The 17474-nt window shown below is 38.1% G+C and overlaps 3 protein-coding genes across 10 annotated transcripts; 2 read left to right on the top strand and 1 right to left on the bottom strand.

The window, feature by feature from the left end:
* Positions 1–1581: 1581 nt before the first annotated feature.
* On the top strand, positions 1582–5472 carry LOC107431532 (bZIP transcription factor 17). The gene is made up of 2 exons (XM_016042475.4): positions 1582–3900; positions 4782–5472. Exons 1-2 carry the CDS (start codon positions 2097–2099, stop codon positions 5225–5227), a joined length of 2250 nt encoding a protein of 749 aa, XP_015897961.3. The 5' UTR covers positions 1582–2096; the 3' UTR covers positions 5228–5472.
* A 2272-nt stretch (positions 5473–7744) lies between these two features.
* On the bottom strand, positions 7745–11963 carry LOC107431533 (psbP domain-containing protein 6, chloroplastic). Of its 6 annotated transcripts, none has more exons than XR_003053232.3 (5): positions 11498–11960; positions 10917–11233; positions 10603–10767; positions 8046–8247; positions 7745–7906 (listed from the first exon to the last, which is right to left on the bottom strand). XR_003053232.3 is itself a non-coding variant. In XM_016042477.4 (4 exons), exons 1-4 carry the CDS (start codon positions 11799–11801, stop codon positions 8191–8193), a joined length of 843 nt encoding a protein of 280 aa, XP_015897963.3. In that variant the 5' UTR covers positions 11802–11960; the 3' UTR covers positions 7745–8190. The 6 variants fall into 6 exon arrangements, 3 of the variants coding, with proteins under 3 accessions (XP_015897963.3, XP_024922434.3, XP_015897962.3); XR_007238398.2 differs by adding an exon at positions 8279–9533 and having other exon boundaries at positions 7745–8194; positions 11498–11957; XR_003053233.3 differs by adding an exon at positions 8349–9533 and having other exon boundaries at positions 7745–8247; positions 11498–11957.
* A 102-nt stretch (positions 11964–12065) lies between these two features.
* Positions 12066–15972, top strand: LOC107431531 (exocyst complex component SEC15A). 3 transcript variants are annotated; one of them, XM_016042474.4, is made up of 2 exons: positions 12066–12703; positions 13330–15972. In XM_016042474.4, the coding sequence occupies exon 2, from the start codon at positions 13345–13347 to the stop codon at positions 15709–15711; it is 2367 nt and encodes a 788-aa protein (XP_015897960.1). In that variant the 5' UTR covers positions 12066–12703; positions 13330–13344; the 3' UTR covers positions 15712–15972. The 3 variants fall into 3 exon arrangements, with proteins under 3 accessions (XP_015897960.1, XP_015897958.1, XP_015897957.1); XM_016042472.4 differs by having other exon boundaries at positions 12066–12748; XM_016042471.4 differs by having other exon boundaries at positions 12067–12711.
* Positions 15973–17474: the final 1502 nt, after the last annotated feature.

The raw sequence follows: 17474 nt of genomic DNA, 5'->3' as shown, positions 1-17474 counted from the left end.
CCAGGTTAGCAACGGCGCAGTGGGACGCCACGCGACCGTATGCCGGTTTCTTTCTATAACCTCCTGTCTGGCGGTACCTCGGGACGCTGGGTACTGTTGGTGCCACTGGTATATAGTGGGTGCATCAACTGATTTTCGGAACTATGTTTTAAAAATAAAACGTTTTAAAACTGTATTGGAGTTTAAAAAAATTAATTATTACCGTTCGGATATTTATTTGATGTCTTGGTTTTCGGGGAATATGAATAAAGGGTTTTGTGAAAATGTTTTAAAAGGGGAACCTTTCCAACTGAGAGAATTGTAAGGGTTTTGAGAGAAAATATTATTTCCAAATAATTATTATTTATGTACCTATTACCGTGGTATTATATTGTATAGTAGTAGGGTCGCTCACTGAGATGATTAGCATCTCAGACTCTTAAATTCCGTTCCTCTAGGTACCAGGTTGTCGGTGTTCACTCGGAGCGGACTTGATCTTCCTCGCTGTATTAGTTTGTGCAGTACCTTGTTCTTCTTTTACTGCAGTTGTAATATTTCTTTCACTCTTGCTGTATTCTATACTTTGTAGTATGTCATAAAGCTCTGTATACTGTATGGGACACTTATGTATTTAAATTGCACTGGATTACTGTATTTATTTTGGAGTGCTGAAATTTGTGGAACCAATTTGTAGTACTGTGGGAGGAATAAGAGGACAATTATAGAAGTGTGTTTTCAGTGCAGGGAATTTTGTGGTAAGTCCATTCCTTAGGGGAGGTTCTGCCGGATTTTCCACAGGAGGGTCCTGTAGGGTTTCCCTGGGATCAGGGCTTGTCTAGGGTTCCGGTGGGGAACTTGGACGGGTCCTGACACCTAAACCACTACCGACCCGATTCTTCACCGGGTTATTTCTTCCACCTCCGGCCACTGATCAAGGCCAAACCGGTCCCATTTTTTTCCTCTCTTCATTTCCTACTAATGCCCAATATCAATCTATCCTAAATCTTCAAAAAATATAAACACAAAAATTATAAATAAAAACCCACTCCACGGCAACGAAAGAAATAAACATAAAGCCAAATCCACACAAAAACAACCCACACCGGTCCCACGGCAACAAATAAAGAAAAAGATTCAACCAATTACCTTATTCCCTGTGCTGAGATGAGATCCTAATGTTTGTCTTTTCCACTACAGCTTCGGTTTGGTTGTTTGTATTTGTGTGTTCGTGTATAAAGCCGTTTGTTTGCTTTTTTTGTATTTTTGTATTTGTGAAAGTGTAAAGACGTTTAGAAAATGAATAGTTGATTTTTGTTTGGTTTTAAAAATAAAAGGATATGTAAGTAATTGTTTTTTGTTTGAAGATTATAAGGGATATTAAGGGGTAGATCAAAAAAGAAATGAATTGAAGGGGCAAAATTCATGAAGTTCGGTCCTATAGAGGTATTGGGCCAAATTCCCCTTAATTTTTTTTATGGATATAGGGAAAAAGGAAAAACCGTGGCTGGGCCTGGCACAGCCCAGGCCCTTGCGGTGGGGTTGAAGAAACAGAGAGCGATTCAAATTGTGAAGTCCAAACAGGCGTAACGGCAACGCAACTCCACACCTGGCTCTGACCATCTCAACTCAAAGACACCTCGCACGAACTTTCCAGATACCATCATCACGCGGAATAACTGAAAGCCAAAACCGCCCTCACACGCGCCCCTCCAGTCATCTCCATCTCTCCCACCACCACACCACAACACACCACACCACACCTTACCTTCCGTTTTCATTCTTTCTTATGATTATTGACCTTGCCTTCATTGGAGTTAGGACCCCACATCCACACACTCCCTGAGCGTGATGTTACTCGCTCAATCTTAACTTAAATCTTTTTTATAAACTCATAAGATCTCACATTTATGTATTATTTTTATTAGTGTTTTTGTAAACAAATCTCGCATTTAATTCATTCGCTAAACCCACCCCCCCTCCCTAAATCCTTAGGCCTTGGGAAGGATTTAATTAGGAGGTGAGGTGAGAAAGTTAAAAACCTTCTTCTTCTTCTTATTTTTCTTTTCAATCTCTTTTTCTGTGAAACCTGTAGAAGCCTGAAACCTGAAACCCTAAGCATGGCTGATTCGTCGGTCGTTGTTGACCAGTTGCCGTCTTCAATTCCTAACCCTAAGAATTCCTCGGCAGACTTCGACTCCCTCCCCATCCCACCCTTCGATCCCCAGTTTTTGGCTTCCGACTCTACTTTGATTTCGGATCAAGACTTTGCCCTCGATTGCGATGGCGATTTCAATTTCTGGGACAATTGCGATTTCGGTACTACTTTCGACGTCGACAATCCCAACCTTCACTACTTACCCTCCGAGAACGAGGCTTTTATAATCCCCGACGCCATCTATGATCCCGCTTCCTCGAACGGTGCTGCTGTGCTTTCCATTTCGGCGTCTCCAGAATCGGCTAGCTCTACTGTCTTCGGCGACAAGTATTCCCATGTGGCCGATGAGTTCCTGAATTATCCCACTTCGGAGAATTCTCAGAATTCCGCTGATCCGCACCACTCCAACATTTCTACTACTAGTAATATACCATCGCCATCGCTTGTATCGTCTCAAGGTTCGGGCGTTTCGCAAGGGTTGAATTCGCCTGATCGGGATATTTCATCCGAGGTTAAGTTGGAGGAAGAGATAGGAAAAAGCTACGGCATGTCCAAGAGAAAGAAAGAAGAAGCCCCTGCAGCCGCAGCAGATTATGAAGACGGGAACGCGGTGGAATCAAGAACGACCAAGTATAGGAGGTCGTCGGCCCCTGCAGACAATGCGAATTCGCACCTGAGTTTAAACGAGGAGGATGAAAAAAGAAAGGCCCGGCTGATGAGGAATCGCGAAAGTGCGCAGCTTTCTAGGCAGAGGAAGAAGCATTACGTGGAAGAGCTGGAAGATAAGGTGAGGTCTATGCATTCTACAATTACCGATTTGAATAGTAGAATTTCTTATATCATGGCTGAGAATGCCACTTTGAGGCAGCAACTGAGTGGCGGAGCCATGTGTCCCCCACCGGGAATGTATCCTCAACCCCCAATGCCGCCCATGGCTTATCCGTGGATGCCATGCACCCCATATGTTGTGAAACCGCAAGGGTCTCATGTTCCTTTAGTTCCCATTCCTAGGTTGAAACCCCAAACCCAACCCCAACCCCAACCCCAAACCCAAACCCAATCGAATATGTCGGCCTCAAAGGGGAAGAAACCTGAGGGCCGGAAGACTGAGGGTAAAACTAAGAAGGTTGCCAGCGTTAGTTTTCTGGGTTTGTTGTTTTTCTTCCTGCTTTTTGGTGCACTTGTTCCTATAGTAAATCTCAACTTTGGTGGTCTAATCGACAAAGTTCCTATTGGGTCCGGTTATGTTAGTGAGAGGTTTTATGATCATCACCGAGGAAGGGTTTTGACCGTCACTGGCCATATGAATGGATCTGACGATAATATCAGAGTTGGAATATCTAAGGAGAAATTTGATGGTTATAATAGAATACCTCATGAGAGGCAGAAAGAACAGAAAAAAGAACGGCCTTTGCCAGGTTCTGACGAGTTTGTTCGTCTTGGCAATGCTAGTGAGCCTCTTGTTGCTTCTTTATATGTTCCAAGAAATGATAAGCTTGTCAAGATTGACGGAAACTTGATAATTCATTCTGTACTGGCTAGTGAGAAAGCTAAGGCATCTCATGCCCGTCCTGAGGTTAATAATAATTATGCATTGGCTATTCCTAAAGCTAGAGGGAATAGAGGTAGACATGCTCCTCTATATGCTAATCCTACCGAAAGACAAAAGGCTCTTACTTCTGGTGCTGATGACACTTTGAAGGACCATTTGAAGTCAACCGCTGCAGATGGTAAACTACAACAGTGGTTCCGTGAGGGTCTTGCAGGTAATAATTATGTTTTCAATCTTTCCCTTTTCAGATGATGTTTTGTGTTCTGAAATGCCTTCTTTTCCATGCAAAACGGTTTTGTAATTCTACTTGCGTTTATCACTTGATGTTTTTAGCTCTGGTATTGAGTATACCGGTTTAGATTTTAGCCAAATTCTTTTGGATCATGGTTTGACCATAGATAAAATGTTCAATACTACATGAATAATTATCAGTTCATCCTGGCATCCTCAGCTACTCTTTGACAATTGCGGCTTAGTGAACCAAGGTCAGCGTTTAAATATAGGAGTATGGACGCCAATCAAGTAGCCCTAAAATCTGGATTATATTCATGGGCATTCTATTGGTTGCTGCTATCTCTTAAGAAGCACTTCGATGTGCATGGTTTTCTTTTCTTCTTATTGTTATAGCATTAAGATTTGTTGACCCGATTGATGTATGTCTGAGATTTAATCTCAGCTGAAAATCATGACTGTTTGGATTCAATCATGTTTGTGGGCAGGAGTTCCTAGCATCTTTCATCTTTGTTTGTTCTCGTGAACTTAAATGAAAATCCTTATTTGGCTAACAAAACCCTTTTATCTGGCAAAGTTTTGGTTATCGCTATTTCAGCATGCAATGCAATCAAGCATTTAATATTTGATTTTTATATTTGAATACTTCATTTTGTAGTGCATAAAAAATTACTTACATGAATGTTCCAAAAAGTTCAGAAAACCCTTTCAATTAAAGTCGTGGAGTTACACAGAGTATCGGTTTTTGTCAGTTAAAATCATAGAACTTTAATTAGTACTTAGGTTATTGGTTATTAAGAAGTCTTGTCACGTTTGAGAGTTGACATTAGATTTATTTTTACATTTGTTTTTGGAATTATGCAGGGCCAATGTTGAGTTCTGGCATGTGCACTGAAGTATTTCAGTTTGATGTCTCACCTGCTTCTGGAGCTATAGTTCCTGCCTCTTCGGTTTCCAATGTTACAACAGAACACCATAAGAATAATACCCGTCTCAACAAGAGGAAGAATAGAAGGACCCTCCACAACCTACCTGCTCCCTTTGCCGGATCTAATAATAACATTACTGAAGATCGTATAAAGAGAAATCTTCAGAAAGACAATTGTCAGGGTAATAGGTCTGTTTCTTCGATGGTTGTTTCCGTGCTTGTTGATCCCAGAGAGGGCAGTGAAAGCGATGTGGATGGAGTGATCACACCAAAGTCACTTCCTCGGATTTTTGTAGTAGTGCTTATAGACAGCGTGAAGTATGTAACTTACTCATGTGTGCTTCCGCGAGCCACCGGCCCTCATCATCTGGTGACCACCTGAGTTTAGAGGATTGGAAAACCAGGTGGTGTTTAAGATCTTGGAGTCACTAGTGATAAGATAACTACCATCTAAACTTGACCCCCCAGTTTTGTATATATATATATATATATATCTATATATAACTTAATGATTAGCAGGCTCTATCAGATTGTTAATATCCTAATATGCACGTAATTGTCGTGTCCTCACTGTTGCATGATTTATTGTTAATTAATGGTTAAAATTGAGTAATGTTAGAAGTCCAATACCGCAATATGACTTGCATAGAATGCATCAATTTTAATGTGATTTATCATCACGGGGAGAAGCAGTCGCGTTGACCTGAAAATTCTGGAACATATTTGATGGGTTTTTGTTAAGCTAAACATATTTAGTGGGTGGAATTGAATGTGTGTGTGTTTGTACCCAGTGTTAGAAGAGATTAAAGATTTGCTTTCGTTTTTCTTTTGCAAAATATTTTGTTTATAATTTTTTATTAAAAAAAAAAAATTATTGGTTTTACGAATTTCAAAGTACCTATTTGTCCTGTTTGTTGTTTAACAATTAGGAGTACAAATTGCTATCATCCTCCATTATATAAAATAATCAGACATTTATGGGACAAATATTTTTGTTTGAAAAACTCAGATAAAAATAGGCCAATCTACAGTGGAAGCGTGTGCCCTGATCCAAGGAGTTCGTAGTTGTAGAGTGCATCAATTTCCACATGGTTTTGATACGGGCGTTGAGAATGTCCACTAGCGACAGCAACCATATAAAGCAGGCTGCAGAGAATCTGGGACCAACGTTGATACTAAAGACGCTACAGAAAAGAAACCAAACAGTGTAGCGAAGCGAACGATGCTACAGAAAATAAACCAAAGGGTGTAAATGGTGTAGTGAATTGAGGGGCAGAACAAGAATAAGAAAACCTAGAGAGTGAGAGCTAGATGCCATAAACCAAGGAATGTGTAAGCAAACAGGAAATGGCAAACCGCATTCTTGTGGGGTGTGCTTCAAATGGAGAGACACCAGCCTTCGCTTGATGCTTCATATCCATTAGGCTGAGGAGCACAGCTATGAGGCAAGTAAGAATAGTGTGGGGTGATTTTGTGGGCATAATTAGCTGCTGCTCCTGCCGTGGCTGTGACTGTGGTTGTTGTAGTGGGAAATTGTTATGCACAATATTGAAGGAGAGCTGAGTATGCAGGTGGATGGGCAAGGAAGTTTGTTTTGAGGTGCTGGCCATCGGATGTTGTTTAATTTGCAGTGGAGATTAGTGGTGTTCAAACTCAATTTGTGGCTCAACTCATAAGCACCTCGCCTCACTTAACATGTTTATAAATTGCAGGGTGAAGTGAGACAGACCACAGAAGACAGAAGATTGGTGGTCACTGAACTTGAAAAGAGAGAAATGGTGTACGGAGGATGCAGCTGGTGCATTCATACGTTAATTATCTGCACCATTTTCTTCATATCTATTTTTGTGGTCAAAAAGGTACATGCACCCTTTCCCCATTTTTTTTTTCAAAATAAATATAATATAAATGTATATATTAAAAATATACAAAATTTTGCTTAAAAAACTTATGCAAACATATGATACCAAACGTATGTACACATGATTATAAGTAATCTACTAATTTTTACACGTAATCTGATAGCATAATACATGCATGTGTTTATCACAAAACTGAAGTCAGGATATCAACATTAACATCAGACTAACGTGTTGCTTAAGATATTTCTTATATAATATGTTATCTGATATATATCTTAAATTTATTAAAGTCAGGACATTCTAATGGGAAAATGAATATATATATATATATATCAACAAAGTCCATTTCATATAAGTTTCGTAGCAACCGCCCAAATGATCATTCTTATTCGTTGGTTAGGCAACAGAATTAGTAAAGCCAAGCAAGCAGCAAGCTTTGGGCTGTTGTTCAGTGCAGTGGACTGTGGAGGGAAACATCAAGCATTAAGCATTGTAATGGATCTCCCAATAGATGCTCTCCCGTCTCCTAATCATCATCATCATCATCCATGTCCTTAGAATTCGGATGGTAATTGCTTAGGAAGGGCGTATATGTATGATATTGCTTCTGCTTCTGCTCTGTCATTACCATTTCCTCGTACGCCTCCAATTACAAATTCTAACTGCATACTTCCCTTTGACTCTCCATCTCCTCCTTTAACATTACTTTCTCCGGCCACTCCCTTCTTAATGACCATTGCTGTTGGGATCAGTTTGACCATCATCCTCTCCACCTCCAGGTAACTAACATTTCATTTTCTATTCATACCACAGGCCTGGATAATAGCTTAAAATTGGTTTTTAAGATTTTATTATTATTATTATTAAAAAAAAAAAAAAGAAAAAAGGAAAAGAAATTGAAGCTTGTTAAATATTTAACATGTGAAAAACAATCTAATACCTCGTGTAGCTCGTTTTGTGCATAATTCTGAAAAAAGGAGTTGGACAATTTGATTGGACATGCTTCCAGTGATGACATTCATCCATTAACAGCAGACAACTAGAAAATGAAATTCATTACGAGTTGCCTACTACAGCTGTTGAGAAAAGGCATGTTGTTGAAGTTATTTAAAGGATCAGGCACCAGAATATGGGATGGAGTTCTCATCTGAAGAGGAGGCTTATGAGTTTTACAAGAATTATGCTCAACAAAACGGTTTCTACGTAAGAAAAGGAAGGATACCATCAGAACGCGATTTTTACTGTGTTCCAGACAAGGTTTCAGATCAACCAACAACAACAGCCAAAGTATAAGAGAAAATCAACCAGAACAGGTTGCAAAGCCAATGTCCAACTTACACTTCAAGCTGCCAAATGGATTATCTCTGACCTCCTTCTTGACCACAATCATGACATTGACAGGTCAACAACACAGAGCAGTGTGAAGCATTCTCATCATCAGCCTCCTTCAACAATGCATAAGCAGCCTGTTGCTAATGATATTTCAGCTGCAAAGTATACCAGACTTCATGGTCATGATCATACCGATTCCAATAACTACCTGCATCATAGAAATATGAATATTCTACAACCTGAAGATGTTCAGGGCTTAATAGATTACTTCAAACATTTGAAAGTGGAAGATTCCTCATTTTTCTATACCATCCGAGTTGATGCCGAGAATGGTTCTTCTGGAGGGATGGCAGGGCATGGATTGACTATGATTATTTTGGGGACGTTCTAGTTTTCAATTCAGCATTTCAAGTGGAAAGATATGATATGCTTTGTTCACCATTTTGGGGACTTAATCATCATCAGCAATGCATCTTGTTTGGCTGTGATTTCTTGTTTGATGAAACTATGGACTCCTTTGTCTGGTTGTTCAAGACATTCACGGAAGCTATGGGCGATCATTGACCAAAAACATTTTATACCAACGAGTCTCAAGCAATTGCTAGCTCATTAGAGGTGGTGTTCCCAGAGACAGAACATCATCTTGGTATGTGTTATATCTATGGAAAATGCTAAAAGACGCCTTTCTACATATTACAAGCAATCTGATTTTGAGAGCGATTTCTATAGATGTATTTTGAATGTCAATCAAAGCAAGAATTTGAGTTGCAGTGGAATCTGTTACTAGACAAATATAATCTTCGCAAAAATTCATGGTTTAATAGGCTATTCATGTTAATAGAGAAATGGTCTCATTTGTTCCTGTAAAAAGATCTTCATTGCTGGAGTACAATCAATTTTGAATAGCATGAACGTCATGTTTTTCAAAATTCAGCGAGTGACATCATGACTTTACCAAGCTTCATCAATATGAAAAGGAAGCAGACTGAAGGCCCTTAGAAGAAACAATTGAAGATTTACGTTGCAATAAAAGGGTTTCATTGATTTCAATAAGAGAGATAGAGAAGCAAGCAGAGCGTATATATAGTGGAACAATGTTCAGAAAGTTCCAAGATGAGTTTCTTTACAGCATGCAACCGGAAATGGAAGAAGTTACTAGTTTTGGGATGGTTCCTGTGTTCAAATTGATAGAGGACGGGCACAAGAAGGATGAAGTTGTGACATTTGATTGTTTAGGTCCCTCCATTACATGTAGTTGTGCAAAATTTGAATCAATCGGTATTTTATGTAGTCATTCTTTAAAGGTACCTGAAGAAAGAAATATATCTTATATACCTTCTGAATATCTATTGAAGCGGTGGACAAAATTTGCAACAGATGCGGGTTGTGATGGAGCACTGGAGTAAAGAGATGAGATGGCTGGAAAGAGCAACAGGCCATCATCAAGAAATCTTATGCACAAAGCTTTACATCTCGTTACCAAGAGTGCCGCAACTGAAGAGAGTAGGAAAATAACTGAATATTGCCAGGATGTGACACTGAAAAAGGTGGAATATGTTTTGAAAACAAAAGGTGTTGAGCATATGAACACAACAAGTTCCGAAGTCGATTGTTAAGATGACCGTGATGGCATAAACAGTTGTAGTTACAAAAAAGGAAAAAGATAGGGTCAAACTCCTCATGTATCAATCAAAACGAAGGAACAAAGAAGAGGAAATTCATGAAAGAAATGGTGAATGAGATTGATCAACATTTGTTCAAGGAGGATATGCATGTAAACATGTGTTTTCATTTTTTTGAGTGAATTTCTTTGTTTTGACGCTCAAGTTAAACTGCCGTGGAGTTTCCTGCTTCTACAAACATGCCAAGAAGATCAATAAACAGATAGAGGTGAGATTTTCAGCTAGAGAATGAATTAATAGACTATCATCATGAACTTCGATGTCCATTAGTCATTGCTATAAAACTAGTGCATCAGATTTCTGGCCTACATATTTGCATCGCAAGCATCATGATTATGCATGTCTCAAGCTCAACTGTCTATGCATATATACCATTCCTTAGAAAGCCAACTGTACATTTGATATTGATAATGTCATCATATATTGATTTAGTAGCAAACTAAATCGCCTGTTAGGTGATTATATTATTGTGTTTTTCTTACTATCTTATTGGAAAAAAAGTTCTGGCAGGGCTTTAATTTGATGGTTATCCAATGCATGCACATCTTTGTGAGCTCGGAGCTTAAAATTATTAGGAAACCTCCTTGCAAGGGCCTCATAGTAGCTTTTCAATAAATGAAAAAGAATTAGAAAGTAATTGTTACAAAAATTTGGCCCTGAATAGATGATTAATGAAACTGAAACCATAGAAAACGTACAGATTCATTTTCTGATAGAAGAAAACAGACAAAATAAAGTATATAATTTCACCAAATCAGAACCAAATGAAAGAAAAAAATAATAAAATAAAATAAATGAAGGATAACATGCTATATATGGTAAAGAAGGTGGTACGTTAAATATATAACTTACAGTTGATTTGATATGGGAAAGAATTAAACCTGAAAAGAATCAAGCATGGCTTTAAGAATTTTCTGGGAAGTTGGCCACTGTTTATCATTTGCACTAGCTACGAACAACACTACAGTGTTTCCCTTTGCTGTTGCTTTTGCAAGATTATGAGAACCCGTCAGAGCAAGTGGAGTCTCAAGTACATATTTGTAATACTGCATACAAAAGATATAACAATTACAGTCGGCAAAGTATTTAGGTCTAAGAATACTAGTAGATAGGAATGGAATTTTATTTTAATTATGTGGAAGAGTAGGCTAAGTTCAATTTGGTAAAAGATTATATGTGTAATGGTAAGCAGTACCGTCTGATCACCGAGCTTTTCAATAGAAGTGTCTAGAAGCTCATCAGGATCATATGTATTGCCGGTGACAAAAGGTCCAAGGGACGCGATCAACTTTTCAGGGGTGCCAATATCTTCAATAGTGGCATTGGGTTTGTTAGTCAAGCGAATGAGGGGGGATGCTACAACCTGGACTTTGCCTTGTTTATCGTCTTCGAATTTGACTTCAACCCAAGGCTCTGCACATTTAGGCTGGCAGTAATTACCAGATAAAATGTTAGCTACACGCGTCTGTTTCCAAGTGGGCGGGAGTATGAACTGGTAAGGCTGCACATTTCCTGCAAATTATTACTATTTATTAACAACTAATCCATCTCTCTCTCTCTCTCTCTCTCTCTCTTTCTCTCACAAGTATCATTAATTAATTAATTAGCATGCATATATATATATATATATATACATGATTAATGAATTAAAAGAAGAAAGACAGACATAGACTGATAGACATAGTGACATAGTCATACTAGTTGTTAGTAGTAGATGAAAATTGAAAATTGAAGTATGAAGAAGAAAATACGAAAAAGGGTAAGTATAAGTAGTACCTGCACGCAGAGCAGGAGTGTCAGTTGGAGTGGCTTTGAAGAGGACGAAGGAAGGGTCAGAGGGTGAGGGAGGGAGGTAGGAGCCTACTTCCACCTCTTTAGCAGCAGCTGAATGTAAATGTGTTGGTTGAATTACAAGAGCTGGAAGCAGAGCCCCTACTCCGTTCAACATTAATTCTCTTCTTATAATCCCCACTGACTTACTTGAAGGTGAAGAAGAAGTAGAAAAAGCGGAGCACTTTGAAACCATATTGATGGACGGAATTGGAGGGCAAGGACCACGACTCGCCATGCGCATCATCATTACCAGATTAATTACCAGTCAGGAACCGGGAAGCTCAAGTTTTTTTGGATAAGGCTCGCTCTCCCTCTTATCCTTTTTTCTTTTCTAATTTTGGATGAGACGCAAAACGAAGCACCTTTTTTTTCTTTTTCTTTTTTTGGAAAAAAAGAAAAAAGAAAAAAGCAGCAAGCCTTTTCCTAAATAATATATGTATCATATGTCTTCGTTGAAGTCGCTAGTGTTGTTACATGTACGCTACACATTTATGATTTAACCAACAACCACATAAGCAAAAGACAACTTTGCATGCTCTGATTTACTACCATCCCACTAATTAACTTTAAAAACATCGATCCACAACAACAATAGAATGTCATGAACATAATAATCACCTCATTATCACATATCATTTTAATAATTAATATAATTTCTCCATCTCCCTTTCATTCTACTAATATCTAATATTATTCCTTCCTTCATTGCAATCAAACATACACTTGAGTGGAAAATATTAAAATTAATATTATATAAGTAAATCGCATCTAATCAACCACTCAAAAAGAATAAAGGAACAAGAAAAAGAACTAAAAACAAATATACTATGGTACTAATTAAATTATATGTTTGGGAAAAAAAAAAAAAAAAAAAAGTACACAGCAGAGAGCCGGCCTTACTAGTTACCGTGAAAGAAGCAAATCAACGCGTGGAAATAGTAATTCCCATTTTCCAATTCCCCAAACTCGAACACAACGGAGAGCAGAGCATAGCAGATTCCAAATAGATTCGATTGCAGGGACCAGGGAGAAAATTAAAAGAGAAAACCAGAGATTTCATTTCGAAAATTGGAATTCATTCATCGTTTAGCTGCGGAGGCTCTCTCATTCATTCCGGACATTCAAAAACAACAGCTTCACTATCTGCCTGTCTGTCCGTGAGTCTCTATTTTTCCCATTACAAAATATATACAAGTATGTTGGTTTTCGTTTATGTCTCTGTTTTGCTTGTTAGGAAATGGAAAGAAAGATTCGTATTATTTTTTTCTCTACCACTTTTCTTTTTCCTTTGTTGTTCAGCTGAAAGTGAAATGCCATATCTTATGCTTCCGATGATTCTTATGATTGGTATTTGATCGAATGGATTTGTCTAATGTGGACCCATTATTGCAAATGCTCATATGCCCATTATAAACGAGCACATTTTTCCTCTTCTTGGTTCTTCTTAATTTGATGGGCTTCAACTTTCCCAAGGAAAAAAATCCCTTTTTTTCCCCCCCCCCCCCCCCCTCTTTATGGGATTTTTCGCCTGCTTCTGGATTCTTTTACTTTTTGGATGAAACATGCGAAAACCTATTTACATGTGTGCTAAAAAGGGGACTTTTCAATTCATTTCGTCTAGCATATATCCTTGTATAGGATTCACATTTGGTATTCCTAAAATGCAATACAAGCTATTTGTTTTTTTTAATAAGAATTTATGAGGATACAGCTTGGTTGGTATACTTAATCAGTCTTTTAATCATCTCATAATTTGTTTCCGTTGATTTTGCTAGGTGTGATAAAAAATTATGGATGTGAAACCAAAGAGGAAAATTGTAAAAGAGAATGGGGATACTGGAGAGGACTTGGTTCTTGCTACTTTGATTGGGAACGGAGATGACCTGGGTCCTCTTGTCAGGCATGCATTTGAAATGGGGAGGCCTGAATCATTACTCCACCAGCTTAAGAACGTTGTGAAAAAGAAGGAAGTTGAAATTGAGGAGCTTTGCAAAAGCCATTATGAGGAATTCATTCTTGCTGTGGATGAGCTTCGGGGTGTGTTAGTTGATGCCGAAGAACTGAAAGGAGACCTGTCCAGTGATAATTTTAAGCTTCAAGAGGTTGGGACTGCCCTTTTAATCAAACTTGAGGAGCTTCTTGAATCTTATGCGATCAAGAAGAATGTGACTGAAGCTATCATTATGTCAAAGAACTGTGTACAGGTGTTGGATCTTTGTGTCAAGTGTAACAGTCACATTTCCGAAGGTCAGTTTTATCCTGCTCTGAAAATCGTGGATTTGATTGAGAGAAGTTACTTGCAGAGTATTCCTGTCAAGGCACTTAGAACGGTGGTAGAGAAGAGAATTCCAGTGATCAAATCGCATATAGAGAAGAAAGTTTGTAGTCAAGTCAATGAATGGCTAGTTCACATAAGGAGTGCAGCAAAGAATATTGGACAAACAGCAATAGGCCACGCTGCATCTGCACGTCAAAGGGATGAGGAAATACTAGAACGTCAGAGGAAAGCTGAGGAACAAAATGTTTCAGGGATAGGAGAATTTTCATATACATTAGACGTGGAAGAATTAGATGAAGATTCTGTTTTGAAGTTTGATCTGACACCTCTTTACCGGGCATATTATATCCACACTTTTCTAGGAATTCAAGAGCAGTTTCGGGAATATTACTATAAGAATCGCATGTTGCAGCTCAATTCTGACTTGCAGATCTCATCCACACAGCCTTTTGTTGAATCCTATCAAACATTTTTGGCCCAAATTGCTGGGTACTTTATAGTAGAGGATCGAGTCCTGAGGACTGCTGGTGGCCTACTGTTAGCTGAGCAGGTTGAAACAATGTGGGAAACATCTATAGCTAAGATAATATCTGTTTTAGAGGAACAGTTCTCCCACATGGATTCCACGACTCATCTTCTCCTGGTGAAAGATTATGTAACTCTTCTTGGATTTACTCTCAGGCTGTATGGCTACCAAGTTGCTCCACTTCTTGAGGCACTAGATAATAGCCGGGACAAATACCATAAACTTCTTTTGGAAGAGTGTCGCCAACAGATTGTTGCCGTTCTTGCAAATGATACCTATGAGCAGATGGTCATGAAAAAGGATGCTGACTATGAGAATAATGTCCTGTTATTTAATCTCCAAACCTCAGATATAATGCCAGCTTTCCCGTATATTGCACCATTCTCCTCCATGGTACCTGATGTCTGCCGCATTGTGAGATCATTCATCAAAGGATCTGTTGATTACTTGTCCTATGGGTTGAACACTAACTTTTATGATGTTGTAAAGAAGTATTTAGACAAGCTCTTAATTGATGTATTAAATGAGGTTATACTTAATACAATTCAAAGGGGCAGCATTGGTGTCTCCCAAGCTATGCAGATTGCTGCAAACATAGCAGTTCTGGAAAGAGCTTGTGATTATTTTCTTCGACATGCCGCCCAGCTGTGTGGGATCCCAGTTAGATCAGTTGAGAGGCCTCAAGCTAGTTTAACTGCAAAGGTGGTTCTAAAAACATCGATGGATGAAGCTTATATTGGACTTCTGAATTTGGTGAATAACAAGTTGGATGAATTTATGGCACTTACAGGAAATATTAACTGGACTTCAGAGGAGATAGCACAGAATGGAAATGAATATATAAACGAAGTAGTTATTTACCTTGACACTCTTATGTCTACAGCACAGCAAATTCTGCCTTTGGATGCATTATACAAGGTTGGAAGTGGGGCACTTGAGCATATTTCAAACTCTATTGTGGCGGCTTTTCTTAACGATAGTGTGAAGAGGTTCAATGCTAATGTAGTTGCGAGTTTCAACAATGATTTAAAGATGTTAGAGTGTTTTGCAGATGAGAGGTTTCACACTACTGGGTTGAGCGATGTGTACAGGGAAGGTAGTTTTAGAGGTTGCTTGATAGAAGCACGCCAATTGATAAACCTTCTATTGAGCAGTCAACCTGAGAATTTCATGAATCCTGTGATAAGGCAGAAAAACTACAGTGCTTTGGATTATAAGAAGGTGGCTAGCATCTGTGAGAAATTCAAGGATTCCCCTGATGGGCTGTTTCAAAGCCTCTCAAACAGGAATAAACAAAGTGCACGTAAAAAGTCAATGGACATGCTGAAGAAAAGATTGAAAGACTTCAACTGAAGCTGAGAAAATAATTTTGCATCATAGGCAGGACTTTAGGAGCATGACTTCCTCCGTAATATTCTTTTGGATTTGTTTCTTGTTGATGTTTAGAATGAAAAATTTTCCTGCTGTAAATTCCTATAATAGATCTGCGTAATCCTTTTCTAATCCATTAGACGCTTGAATTTGATTTTAAGAACATAAAAGTGTTTTTTTTTGTTTGGTGTCGAAATTTGAGAACATAATCAGGTTCAACTTTGTGGCATGGTTGTCTCTTCATTTTTGTTTTGGATTTTCTAGTAACCAATATTGGAAAGGTAGATGGAGCACAATGCAACTTGGAAGTTATATATTCATCAAAATACAAGCCAAGGTACTGCTCCTATTACTTTTTATTGAGTTATGAATCTGAACTTGTCCTCCCTTTCTTGTTTGATTTACTTAGTACTGTTGGTGTCGATAAAAAATTCAAATGAATTTTCGAGTGCATTGCATTCCTTTGAAATGCACTGTTTACATGTGAGGCAGTCATAGCATATGCAAATGCAAACAAACAAACAAGGAACAGAATAGAGCTGATATTATCTTTTAGGAATCGTTGATCCACCATTTTCATTTGTAGGGTAGCAGGGACACCCAGGGGGCATTTTCGTATATCTCCGTTGGCCTAACTTTGTTCACTTTCGTAAGCCAGGACGTCATCCTTTGCATTATTGGGCCATATAAATAAATAAGTTCAATTTTATTTTTTTCAATACCAGATGCTCAAATGGAATTTCTGTCAAGTTAACTATTCTTTTTTTTTTTTTTTTTTCTTTGTTTGATGGATTCAAAATAACAAATACATTTTTCTTTTTCTGAGAAGATTCTTTCTAGTGAGCGAGGGAACAAATTCGTCCGTGATGATATTTTATTTCGAATTACATTGCATGCTTCGGTTAGAAGGTTAAGACAATTACTACTGCAGTTTGAATGCGTGAAGCGTGAAGTCAATGCTTAGAAAAGCAGACATTAATTAATGAATTATTCTCTGTATTGCACAAGTATATGTTTAGATATATTGCTAACGGGATGCATTACCAAGAACCCTGTATGACATTTCATCCAAAAAAAAAAAAAAAGATTCAAAAAAGAAGGCAACCCGTATGGCTGCATTAATCCTGGTCAACGTGGAGTGTAGGGAACTAGAAATGCACCAAAACATTCTGATACAATTCAAAGCTCAATCATTTCTCAGTCTCGTCTAGTCTACCAAATCAATTAATTAGACTTTGCATGTCGCGCCACATGAGTTTCATTAATTAATCTAAAATAATTATTAATAACGTTGTTGTCAATTTCATTACTATTAATGGTGACAACTTTTGCGAGAAGCTGCATCAACTTTTATATATAAAATATAAATGTTCAAAACCCACATTGATTTCTCTTATGAATAAGGGCATCATATCTTTTATTTAATACATATATATACATATGCAATTTTACTATAGAAATCATCACTTTGTGCATGTCTCTGTACTCCTAATGTTTCACAATATATGGTGGAACGTGTAAATTAGATGCTTTCTATATGGTGCTCTTTATAATATTATTGTTATATATAATAATAATAATAAGTGAGTTTAAGAAAAATTATAAATCAGAACTTGAAATTGGAGAGGTTGTAATTTGCCATTCACGTGCAATTGCATGGTCGACTCATGCATAAAGAAAGAGAGTATTTTTAATATCATTGTGCAAGCTGACTTGGGGGGGGGGGGGGGGGGGGGGGGGAGAGG

This window comes from Ziziphus jujuba, chromosome 11 (genome assembly GCF_031755915.1).
Source record: "Ziziphus jujuba cultivar Dongzao chromosome 11, ASM3175591v1".
Classification (NCBI taxonomy): domain Eukaryota; kingdom Viridiplantae; phylum Streptophyta; class Magnoliopsida; order Rosales; family Rhamnaceae; genus Ziziphus; species Ziziphus jujuba.
Note: the sequence above shows the minus strand (reverse complement) of the source record. Positions and strands in the feature narration are given on the sequence as shown.